The 13643-nt window shown below is 38.6% G+C and overlaps 1 protein-coding gene across 1 annotated transcript in view; it reads right to left on the reverse strand.

Moving 5' to 3' along the window:
* The window catches only part of TMEM30A (transmembrane protein 30A), a 39067-nt gene extending 26252 nt beyond the window's left edge, over positions 1-12815 (reverse strand). The window contains exon 1 of the mRNA XM_058734510.1: positions 12416-12815. Coding sequence (XP_058590493.1) covers positions 12416-12652 — 237 coding nt within the window. The 5' untranslated portion in view covers positions 12653-12815. The remainder of the gene's footprint in view (positions 1-12415) is intronic.
* Between the last annotated feature and the right edge of the window lie 828 nt (positions 12816-13643).

Raw genomic sequence — 13643 nt, forward strand, 5'->3', positions numbered from 1 at the left:
TCAGTTGAGAGTCCAACTCTTGATTTCAGCTCAAGCCATGATCTCATGAACCATGAGATCAACCCCACCATAGGGCTCTGCACTGACACTGTGGAGACTGCTTGGGATTCGCTCTCTTCCCCTGTCTCTCTGACCCTCCTGCCACCCCTCCCCCTCAAAATAAATAAATAAACTTAAAAAGAAAAAAAAAAAACTAAATATAATCGTATATAATGTGAGACCTGAGAGCTGAGAACAACAGCCAACTTAGTGTATTGATGAACAATGTTATTAGATGCTATAATGTCATATAATCATCCTTAAATAAATTTCAATTAATTTTAGAAATCAAACTACAAATCCATGTAACTGGTAGTTGGTCTTCGGCTTCCAAATTTTCAGAACTAATATGTATACAACAGCACTTACTTTTAAAATAACCCCCCCCCCAAAAAATCTATGTTGGTGTGCAGAGCAGTGAGTGTATTTTATGCCATTTTTAAAATTATGCACCCCCCTCCCTCGCTGCAACATTTGCCAATCAACTTGTTTGCTAAATTTTCAGCACTATCTAGATACTGTTCAACAGGCAAATTTGTTTTGCCTTTAGACATAGATGGATGTAGAGAGCAAAGCGGAGTTTCTTATGACAAGCAGGAGCCTGTGTCAAGCAATGATGCAAGTAGTTAAAGGTACTGCAGCTAGGAGATATCGCCAGGACCAACATCAGCTGACACCCCAGAACTGATAACAAGCAGAACCAGAGGAGATATGCAGGGGCCCAAAACTGATTAAATTCCTTTAAAAGGGGGAGGATTTTTGCAGCAAAATGTCACTCTTTAGACTTGACCTCTATGTCTGACCACTTAAAAAAGGCAACTGCCACCGAAGGCTCTGCCTGATTATCTCCAAACAGAACTGAGATCCTTCACTGCTTGAACATAAGCAGCAAGTGCCCAGAGCTGACCTGGACCAGATGAGGTCTTATCTCAACTGTGCATCCACAGACTGACTTTTTAACTTCCTATACCCTTCTGTTATCTTGTTTGTTGTATGGTTTATCTTATGTTCTGCTCTGTGTGCTGTGTAAGAAGTCAGGTTTAATCTCATGGTGAAATGACACTGAGTTTGGAATCCTGAACCTGCTTTATAATTGTGATTAACTCTGTTCTATTATTGAATAAAGCTGAGATTGTGGAAAGAGACAACTCATGTGTGTGCTGTCACAGGGTGCTCTTGACAATGGGTATCATATCATACAAATTTCATCTTCTACTCTATAACATTTTCCTTGGCTAATTTCAAGAATTCCTTCAGACCCACAGTACCATTCAGATGATCAATAAACTGTTTTAAAATTTCTTGATTGTACTTATTCGGTTTAATTAATTTGTTCATTAAAACATCTTACCCCCTATTAGATGCCAAGCATTGTGCCATAGCATGGAAAAACATAATGGAAAAATACACTATTCATACTACAAAAAAATTTAGACTAGTGAAATAGAAAGTCATGTTAATAATTACAGGATATAATTTGATAATGTTATGTCAGGCCATAAGCTAGTACTTATGGAACCTGAGAAACATATATATCAGGTGGGAAAAGGGAGGAACGAGGCACACTTTCCACAGTGTTGACAGAAATGAAATTTGAAACAAATGGCAGAATAAGAAAAGGAAGGACATTTCAGGTAGACCTGGCAGCATGCCACATTCCAGAAACTACAGTAGTCTGCTATGGCTAGAGCAAAGGGTAGAGGAGTGGTAGGAGGTGAGGTTAGAGAGTAGAGAAGTATTTATGATAGCATAAAGAAAATTACATTCGTTAAGGGGTCTGAACATTAGCCTGAATACGAGAGGGGGCCATAGGAGAAACTTTAAGCAAGAAAATGAAATATTAACTAGTCTTTTAAAAAGTTCACCCTGCTAAAGAAAATACCAGACTAGGGGGCCTGGGTGGTTTAGTCTGCTGAGCCTCTGACTCTTGATTTCAGCTAAGGTCAGAATCTCACAGTTCATGTGATCAAGCCCTGTGTCAGGCTCTGCGCTGACAGTGAGGAGCCTGTTTGGGATTCTCTTTCTCTCTTTTCTCTCTCTGTCCTAGTCCCACTCCCCCCTCAAAATAAAGTAAACATTTTTTTAAAACAAGGAAAAGAAAATATCAGACTAGAAGCAAAGAAAACAGAATGTCACTGCAACAATCCAGGTGGGAAATGTTGAGAACACAAACTAAGAAAAGGGCATTGGAAATGAGGAAAAGACAGATTCAAGATATATAAACTAGAATCTAGAATCTACAGAACTTTAGTACCTAGAGATGGGATGATGACAAAGAAGTTTAGTTTGACTTCCAGGATTTCTGGTGTGGAAAAACCCAGTAGATGGTGATGGCATTCACTGTAAGGAAGGTGCACCATGCTTTTTATGTTGCTAATACAAAGGTCAGCTCTCAACACTCCCTTCATATGAACTAGCAGCAGCAGCACTGGGCATTGCTGTTCACCTACCTACTCTTCCTCAAAACTGGTTTCCAGGACACCACACTTACCTTGTTTTTCTCCTACTTCACTGGCTGCTCCTTTCTAATCCCCTTGGCTGTTCCTCCCCATCGCCCCAACCTCTATATACACTGGAGTGATTCAGGGCTGTCTAGATGCTCTCACTTTTCTTTGACCTATAACCACTCTCTTGACTTCATTTTATCTTGTCTTTACATATCATCTGTGTTAATTAACCTTCAAAATATGTAACCAAAGTATTAACCTTCCCCCTAGACTCTTATATTCAATTGCCTGCTCATTATTTCCAACTTGGATGTCTAAAAGGCATCTCATCCTAGCAAGTCAAAAATGGAACCCTTTTTTTTCAGCCTCTCACACTCACACCCTTAGTACTACACCAAAACTTCCTCTATAGTCTTCCGCCATCTCAATAAACTACAACTCCATTCTTCCAAAGTAGGTCAAAATATCTTAAAGTTATCTTTGATTCTATCATTTCTCTCACCACCACCCCCACAAGTCTACTACCTGAGAAAATTCTATTAACTCTATTTTCATAATATATGCTAAATCTAACTGCTTTTCACTGCAACCATTCTACTGTGGCCACCATCATCTCCTGCTTGAATTACTGCAATAGACCCTTATCTCGTTTCCCTGTGCAGGGGCCAAGGGCAAGCTGCTCCAAGATGGGTCACTTTGGCATAAAGATTACTTGGAGTTAAAAGGCCATCAAAACCCAGCAGATTCAGGAAAAGGTCTTTACTTCCCCCACAACTGCCTAAAAATAATTTAGATAGAGGACCTGCTCCAGGAAGAGAGTTATCATCATAGATAACTACATCATACTATGAACTACATATGGTAGACAGGGAGGAACCTACCAAGGCCTGTTTGATCAGTCTTCTATGCCCTATTGTTTCTGAATGGCCCAGCAAACATTTGTTTACCAAACAATTATGTCCCTGTGAACTACATTTCTTCCCTTTAAAGTTCCAAGCTTCTATCCCTTCTCCTTAGTTTATTATGATACATATATCTCATTTTGCCTGTTTTTAGAATTTCCATATCTGTATGGATTCCTCACATGTACACTGTTAAACTGGATCATCTCATGTCAGTTTGATTCTCAGTCCAGCTAGAAGGACTTTGAAGAAGACAGGACACTCTTGCTTCCCCCAAATCCACTTCTACTCTTATCCCCACAGGTAATATTCTCCATATCATGGCCAGAATGACTCTTTTAACCATAAGTAAGATCATGTCACCAATCTGTGTGAAACTTTTCAATAGCTTCCAAAATCCTTATCCTTACCCATATGATGTGCACCCCATTACTATACCACTCAAACCCTATCTTCTACTATTCTTTCCCACTTCTCACTCTACTCCAGCCACACCGGCCTCTCTGCTGTTCCTCAAACATCCTATTAAACACACTCTTCAAGACTTTTGCTCTTACTATTTCTTCTGCCTGGAACATCCTTCCCTCAGTTATCAATATGGCTCATTCCTTGACTTCTTTCAGATCTTTATTCAAATACCACTTTACTGAGGCCTTCCCAGACTATTCTATTTAAAATTGTCAATCATTCTTCAACCCTTCCTATTCCCTTTCCTTCCTTTATTTTTCTTCATAGCATTTTACATCCAACTATCCAATATACTTCAGATACGATAAATTAAGGAGCAAGTTAATGAAAGATAAGAATGGACATTATCAACAAGTGTGGACCCTTCTTTTCAAACAGACTGTGGAGAAAAAAAAGAATACAGACCAGCAACTACAGGAATGAAAACAAAGGGTAAGGGTGCTAGGATATGAATTCTAGCTATGTGATTAAGCAAACGACTTAATCTCAGAGTTAACATCCCCTTCTTAAAAAAAAAAAAAAAAAAAAAAAGTAATAATAACATTACCATGTATCACTATATCAAATGACACATGGATGTAAAATTTTTAGCAGGGTAAACACTCAAAGTTAAGCCATTAATATTTTTATTACTACACAGAATTAAGATAGGACTTTTCATTTTTTAAGAGGTAGAACTAGAATACACTTACATGTTGAACAGAAAAGGAAAAAAGAGAGTCTGGAGAAAATAAGAGGGAGGTAATGATATTCAATATTCCTTCTATTAACTTATTTTTTAAAAATTTATCAACAAAGTGATACACCTGATTTGCATTTCACATATAAAACAACACATAATGGCTTTTACTATGAAATCAAGTTCAACTCACAACTATAATCAATATAAAAATGCAATCTATTTTTCAGTGTCTAAACTACTAGACTCATACAAGATGATTTAGCTCCATCTAGCCAACATATTACTACCAGACAAATCTTCCTATATATAGCCCAATTTTGCAGAGACTCCTAACATCCTCCAACCTCAAATCTCTGTGCTACCTTTCTTCCATAGTTGAAAACTCAATTACTAACTATGGAGAACAAACTGATGATTACCAGAGGGAGGGCTGGGTCGGGTGGATGGGTGAAATACGGGATGGGGATTAAAGAGTACACTTATCATGATGAGCACTGAGTAATATATAGACTTGTTGAATCACTATACTGTACACCTGAAACTAATAAAACACTTTACGTTAACTACACCAAAATTAAAAATCTTAATTAAAACACACACACACACACACACAGGGGTGCCTGGATGGCTCAGTCAGCTGAGTATCTGACTCTTGGTTTCAGCTCAGGTCATGATCTCGTGGTTTCATGAGTTTGAGCCCCACATCAGGCTCTGTTCTGGCAGGGCAAAGCCTGCTTGGGATTCTTCTCTGTCCCTCCCCCGCTTGCGTGTGTCTGTCTGTCTCAAAATAAATAAACTTAAAAAAAAAAAGAAAAGCAATTTCTCTAAAAACAAAACACACACACACACACCCCAATCTTGTTATCAAAATAAAGACCACATTTCCAGCCTGTAGCCTCCCTTATAGTCATATGGTCTTGTTACTAAGTGGAGGAGTATGTGGCGGCTTCCATGAACCTTCTTTAAAAGGCCTATCCCTTTGTTCTCTATCCCTTCTTTCATACCTCTGTCTGGAAAAGGATGTGACAACAGAATTTTCTCCTCCATTCTGGCCTGTCAGCACGGGATCCAATCCCTAAGAATGGCAGAACAGTAAACTAGACAGAATGAGGACCCAGTAAAACAACCTCTACAACTAGCCAGAAACCAAGTTTCTAAGGGATTTTTACATGAGAATGAAAATCTTAATTCCTCATTGTTGAACCCAATCCTAATGGATACACACTGTATCAATCACTGTCACTTCCCTAGTTCAATATACTCAATATCAAATACTCAAGTCTATCCACAACCTAGCACTGGGTTATTTGCCCTTATTCTGATTTTCTCTATACCTTTTGATTTCCTGTCACTACATCTCTGTTCATATTAACCTTCTTTCTTGGAAGGCATCCAACCTCCCATTTAGAAGTGTTATTTATCCTTCCAGTTCCAGCTCAAAGCCCACTTCCACCACAAACCTTTCCATGGTTATTAAAGACAGATAGTGATCTTATCTTCCTTTGAAATATTAAGGCATATTCTATTTGTGCCACTCAGCTAGCAATGCTTAGTTTTCCTTTTAGGTGTATAATCTCATCTACCCGCCCCCCCCCCCCCCCATCCCAAAAGATTCTAGGCTCCTTAAGACAGGCTCTCTGCATGAGCAAAAAAAAAAAAAAAAAAAATTAAGAGGCCCTGTCCACAAACATTTTTCTAACATGCACTATATCCAGAACAGCACTTTGTGTACAGAATGTGCTCAATATCAATTAAAACTCCTGATAAATTTAATTCAGCCTATAGAGTTTTTACCACCAAAACCCATTATGTCCTTTATCAGCTAAAATTCAAGGGTAGCCTGTCCTAATGTCCAGATTGTAATAAAATCTGTTGGATATAAACACAGTTTGTGAACATGGGAGTGTAGTTATCTCTTTCAGATACTAATTTCATCTCCTTTAGATACATGCTCAGTAGTGGGACTGTGGGATCCTATGGTAGTTCCTTTTTTAATTTTTTGAGGATCTTCCATAAAGGTCGTACCGATTTACATTCCACTGAGTTCCTTTTCTCTACACCCTCTCCAACACTTGTCATTTCACATCTTTTTGTTAAGAGAGTGGACCTTAAGTGTTCTCACCAAAGTGTTTACACTAAAAAAAAAAATTTTTTTAAACAGGTAACTGTAGGTGACAGATGTGCTTATCAGCTTGATTATGGTGATCATTTCACAATGCACACATATATATATCAAACCATCACACTGAACACCTTAAAACATACAATTTTTATTTGTCAACTATATACCTCAATAAAGGTAGGGAAAAGGTTTATACTAAAGACAATAGTCCATAACTTATCCTAGAAAGAAAGAGGCTACTGGGGGAAGAGGAACTACATACAGTTCCCCTATTTTAAAAAGTTAATATTAAATGTAAAAAGCATACAAAGCACAGTACAGAATACAATGATAAACTGTAGACCTGCCCATTAGCTTAAATACAAAACACAAAAGAATCAGAGGTAAAACAGAACAACAGATGTAGATGACTAGATTAGTTTAAGAGTTATCATATTTCTCAGCTTTGTTTTGCTACCACTATAATTGTTCCTCTAAATCAAACTTCCACTTCTTCTTAGTAATTCTAAAAATACATCCTATTCCTAAGAAACAAACTGAATTTAATGTGCTGGGAAAGGTGGAATTTGAAGGACATGCAGTATTTACACTATATAAGAAGGACTGGAAAACTTCCATTTTTGAATGTGAATTTGTCTTAAAGGAAATCAATGTTAAGACCTAAACAGGTCACCCAACAAAATGCTGAGTAATAAGGTAAATCATTGTAGGTATTAATTAGATTAATTTTTTTAATGGCATTTTAAGTACCCCTTTGAACTAATAATTACATGCTAAAGAATTTATCTGAAATCCTTTCTTCAAAGTAAAAATTTCAAAAGCAATTTTTTTTTTACCTTGCTTGAACTTAATCTGTGACAAAAAAAAATGAAAAATGATACCACCTGAGTCAAGATTAATGTTAAGTTTAGCTAAGGTATTATACATCTATTAAATGTGTACAAAGAAGACTGAACACAAGCAATTATCAGGGATCATTATATCTACCTTGAAAGATTACTGAGGATTAGAATGTATAAATTAAACACTGCTATTTTTGTAACAAATGCTAAATTTGCCTGTATGTTTCTTTAAAACTTGAAGTCAAGGGCAGGAAATTCTTTTCTGTAAAGGGCCAGAAAGTAAACACTCTGGACTTTGCAAATCAAGAAGCAAGGTCAAGGATATTATGTAGGTTCCTATATAACAAAAGAAAACAACTTTGCACAAATTTTTATTGATGAAATTCAAAATATAATAATAACAATGGCATACAATATTTTGGTAATACAGGTCTACTAATAAGAATGGAATTATTTGGGGGAGGGAGGGGTAACATTTCATGTAAGTGACGTCCAAAATTAGTGTTCCCTATCATCAAATCAATTGCAATTGTTCATCTATAAAACCATTCATTCTCAGTTCTTGAGCTTTACAAAATGGTCTGGGCCAGCCATATTTACTTTGTCATATCTTGCTCTAAGTACTAAAGTTACTTGAGAAACAAATTAAAACACTACAAACTTCTTAATTTCCAAGAGTCAGCTTCTAAGCAGCTGCAATTCATTTGAATATCAAAATTTTAAACTTCTTAACATAAAGTGCCTTATCTTTAACAATCATTTCTACACAGCAACTTATTCCTCCTTGACTCTTAGCTGTAAGTTAAGCATACACAAAGAATAATGCTAAATGCAGAAGAGAAATCTAATCATCTTAAAACTCTTATTATGTAAGAATCCAAGTTACACAGGAGTACAAACAACAGATAGAAAATATTTTTATCAGAAATTAGGGAAACAGAAAATAACCAGAATTAAATAATTGAGGGCAGTAAATGACATAAGATAAAGTAGAAGAGAGGTGGAATTTCTCTATCAAACATGCTGGCAGCAAGGGCGTAGTGGGTGGGAGGGGTCCTATTCCACTAAAAGTTAAGAAAACATTATCTTGAACCTTTTGGTAATATTAACTTGAAGTAAATATTTAGTTTTTAAATTTACTCTGAATATTACTTTGAAAAATGTCTTCATCTGATTCTAACCATTAATTTAAAACAATATAACTTCACACTGATAAATACCTTTGCAAAAGAATACTTCATTACCTTTCTCAAGTTAACTCTATTCAAGAAATATCTCAGCCTCACCAACAAGGTCCCAAGACTAGAAAATCATTATTTTTGCCATAAAAGTATGTGACTGACTCCTACAACTGCCAAATTAAAGGAAATATTCATTCCTTGCTGCTAATATTAAATGAAGATATTAAACCTTAGTGTTGAGATATTAAATATTTAAAATATTTTCTTATGAATGATAAAATTAACAACTTTAGTTTTCTAACAACTTCATTGAATTAGATGGTGGAAAATCTAAAACCCAACTAAACAAGATATACAAACCTAACAGGATGGAGCTGGGAAGATAATACTGCCACATAGAAGCATTAAAATTTAAAAATATCTTTTCTATACCCTCCCTTTTCAGGGGAGTCCAATGTGCTCTGTAAGAGTAATTTTTTAATATAACATTTCTGGGAGAAGGGTAAAGACCCATCGATTTTTGTGTCTCAAAAATATGGATTTCTGATCTTATCAGCACTTTAAGCTAAATTACAAAAGGATTCTTATTTGACAAGTCTCCTCTGGCCTAGTAATTTGATGTAATACAGCAAAGAAAGTTCTTAAAATTTCAAAATTGAGGGGTGCCTGGGTGGCTTAGTTGGTTAAGTGTCCCACTGCAGCTCAGGTCACGATCTCACGGTTCATGGGTTCAAGGCCCACGTTGGACTCTGCACTGACAACTCAGAGCCCGGAGCCTGCCTCGGATTCTTCGTCTCCCTTTCTCTGCCCCTGCCCCACTCACACTTTGTCCCTCGCTCTCAAAAAGAAATAAACATTAAAAAAAATTTTTTTTTAATTTTCAAAATTGAGGAAATAAGCTAAAGAGGTGTGAACAACTTACAGTGTAGAGACTGGCAAGAACTTCTCATTACCCATTTACTTTTAATAACCCTCAACATATTTTAACCTAAACTAGTGGCTAACAAAAGGTGGAGAGCTGGCAGAAACAAGCATGTATGTTTTGGGAATGTTCCCTAGTTTTTCTAATATTTCACATTGGTTCTAGTCCAGAACCAATTTTCTACATATTTAACAGCCAAATTAATTTTTAAAATTCTATTTACACAACTATCAGCGTTGGTACAAAATTCCTAATCATTACCAATTTTCATTTCATCTGGTTCTAAAGGTGATACAATTCAAATATGCAGCATTTTAAAAAATCATGTTAAAGCTCGAAGTCATAGATTTTTATTTTTTTCAACATTTTTTTTTTTATTTATTTTTGGGACAGAGAGAGACAGAGCATGAACGGGGGAGGGGCAGAGAGAGAGGGAGACACAGAATCGGAAACAGGCTCCAGGCTCCGAGCCATCAGCCCAGAGCCTGACGCGGGGCTCGAACTCACGGACCGCGAGATCGTGACCTGGCTGAAGTCGGACGCTTAACCGACTGCGCCACCCAGGCGCCCCTCGAAGTCATAGATTTTTAGAGTTGAACAGCATTTCAGAGATCACCTAGTCTGAATCTTTTGATTCTTCAAGAAAAAGAAACTGCGACTCAAAAGTATGCCTATGATCACAATCTAGAGAGTAACAGAGCTGAGACCTCAACTCTAATGCCTTGAATCTTCAGTGCCCTTTTCATCAGACCAAGGTGCAGGAGACTCCTCAGCCCCCGTGATTCAGAATCACATATATGAGAGCTAGTTAGTTGAAATTTCCATTTCAACAACTGCTTACTTATTTCAGAACCCAAAAGTTTTAAAGAAAGCATTTATTTTCATGGTATATTAAACATTAACAGAAGTTAAGTTCTGATAATTTAGCAAATACCCATCATATAAAATTCCAAATTATTGCTACTTTCATCTTATTATCTTAAGTTTAAGTAAAATGATCAAATTTCTAACGTTAAATTCTTTTCTTCTACTTAACTATGAACATTGCAGTAGGATTCTAGTGTAGTGTACAAGATCAAGGCTGGGAATCAAGACATCTAGGTTTTTGTCTTAATTTTACAACACTCTGATAGCTTAGTGACAAATATCAATCCCTCTGACTCCATTTCTCATCTCCTGATCAGTGATTATCATATTGAAAGGAACTATTTATTGTAAAAACTTAGTGCCAGGAATATTACCTATATTGTTCCTAATTCTCGTATTTTAGAAGAGAGGCATCATTCACCTATTTTACAGGTGAGGAAACTTAGGCTTGGAGAGATTAAATTTTCCAAGAAACTGAGCTAGTTAGTTAGTAGATGAGCTGGAATTTAACCCCACCTCTGCCTAACTCCAACCTAGAGCCCATGGGCCCTTGCATTACACTGTTTTTGCTCAGATCCTAATATGTGTGATCCTACTGTGGTTGGGTGAACAAGTACTATCTACATATGCAGGACACTTAGGGAGGTAAAAAGGATAAAACAAAAAATACATGCTGAAGAAACATACTGTAGCACTTTCTCCTGTTACTAAACAAAAATGAATTTTTAGTAAAACATTTAAAAACTATGCTATTGATACTATTCTCATTAGTATTATTAACATCAAAGTGAGCACTGTACAATTAAAAGACAAACGGATTTTGCTTTAGAAGTAACATCGTAAATTATACCATAAAATAGGTATCTTTGTTCCTATTCCATTAATTGAAATAAAATTACTCTGAAAGACCCATTAAATCACATGCACATATTTAAAGTATTTAATGAAATTAGAAAAAAAAAAAAGGCATAACCTAACAGAACAGAAGGAATCATGAGAAGATACCAGTTCTTGCCCTTCCAAACAGATAACTATACCCTTCGATATACAAGAGGATGGGCAGATTTTAATACAGGGCATCTCTACAAAGCATTTACATTCCAGTATCAACCTATCTTCACCACTACAGATAGATGAAGATACTATGATTCGGCTCCGACAGTCAAGATGCTTTCCCAAGTTTCTATGTCATGTTTATAACAGTAAAATGTTCAGTAGATAGTGTACACCCAATTCTCTGCGTATAGCCCTTGACTCTTTTCCAAATTTAAATTCGGGGGGGGGGGGTACTAGAGCGATGTATTTCACAGTGATTAAGCGTAGTTTAAAAGCAAACCAGAATTGAAGATTCTGGTTACCTTTAACCTATATCATGCCTTACAAGTAAGAGCATTTATTAGCCCCAAATGAAAACTTCTGTGCGCACTTCGGTTACGTGTCCGAATATGTGACCTGATAACACGACAACTTTACATAAAAATCATCAATACCTCTATGACTCTGGCTCCTTTCCTAACAATGGCCAACGTGTTAATCTCTGTAATCCCTACACGAGTAATGACTCTGACCACATCAGTTCTTCCGGAGTTACATCCAGATCTAACTTCTCCCCCCCACCCCCCTTTTTTAAACCTCCGTTGGAGGCGAAAACCCCGACCGAACCACACAAACCGCGCACTGAAGGGGCGGGCGTTCTTCACCTGACCCACTCCCTGCATTAAACATCCATTCCGTCCGTAACCCTGTAAATCGCAAGAGGAAACTCGGACAAAACTGCAAATATAGAAAGCAACACAGAAAAAGAAGAAACAGAAGAGAGGGAAGACGCGGGGGAGGGCGGAGCCCGCCTGTCAACCTCCAGGGAGCTGAGGTTGGAGTGGAGCGGACAGGGAGGACCCCGCTCCAGAGCAGCGCCAACTCTCACCGCCGCTCCCTCCCCTCACCTCGATCTCGCGGATGTTGTTGGAGGTGACGAAGATGCCGATGCCAATGGGGATGAAGATGAGGCCGATGATGAAGAAGGTAGGTAGCACCGTGCCAGCCGTAAGAATGGGCTGCCAAGCCGGCAACCGTTGCTGTTTGAAGGCCGTGTTATCCGGCCTCCGGTTCTTAGCGGTGCCCCCAGGAGCACACGGGGGCCCACCATCCACTTCATCCTTCGCGTTATAGTTCATCGCCATCGACCCCCACGGCGCGGCTCCGCGAAGCGCAGGTGGACCACCCAGGGGACCCGCCTGCTGACCCTGACAGAAGACGCGCAGGCGCCGCCGCCGCCGCCACCTCCTCTGTAAAGGCGGAAGAGGCGGGACACCCTTCCGCAGACTGCCGCCGACCGGAAGCGGGAGACGGCTGGGGACGCCAGAGGGAGGGAGAGAGGAAGGAGGGAGAAGACTGAGGGACAAGGGGAGGGGAAAGGGGAGGAGGGTAGAAGGGAGAGGGAAGAGGCGGACGCACCCTGATCATCTGCCCTGTGACGACAATGTGAGGGCCTCAATCCCCCAGAGCGTGGACCTACGTTGCGCCTGCGCCGCCCTGGGAGCGAAGAGGTCTCGACGCTTACGCCGTACGCTTGTTTTAGCTCCTCGGGCCGAAGCTTCTGCTCTCTCACCTGACTGTTGCTGTGGTTATCATGGCGAGGGCCGTTTTGGGACGCAAGTCCAGCCCACTGGGCCCAAATCACCTTCCTCAGCCCTGGAGCTGCTGAAGTCTTTCTGGTGGCTTTGGCGCCAAACAGGTTTCTGTCTTGCCTCGAAGCCCTCTGAGGGGTATCCGAGCATTTGAAAGACCACACCAAGCCTGGTGGGATTGGCAGTATTTGCTTAGGTTATAAAACCGCGACTTTCTCTTAAATATATAAACCTCTACTCAAGGCGCAAACGTAAACGTTAAAGTGAGATGCGTGATGAGTGACCCTATTGTACTGTAAGAATAAATCCTACCAGATGGTGAACCCTTTTAGCTTACCTCTAAGCTATTTTCTCCTCCATTAATGGTCTTTATGTTAACTTTTACCTTATTTTCTGTGTCTGCGTTTCTCCTTTGCACTTTAAGAAGTCTCTTGTAAGAAGCTGTAGCTTTTTATTTTACTGTTAATAAAAAAACCTCAACGAATTATGGCAACACTATAAAATGAGATACTATGTAGACACCTTAAAACTGCTGAGTACTTAA

This window comes from Neofelis nebulosa, chromosome 6 (genome assembly GCF_028018385.1).
Source record: "Neofelis nebulosa isolate mNeoNeb1 chromosome 6, mNeoNeb1.pri, whole genome shotgun sequence".
Taxonomy (NCBI): Eukaryota; Metazoa; Chordata; class Mammalia; order Carnivora; family Felidae; genus Neofelis; species Neofelis nebulosa.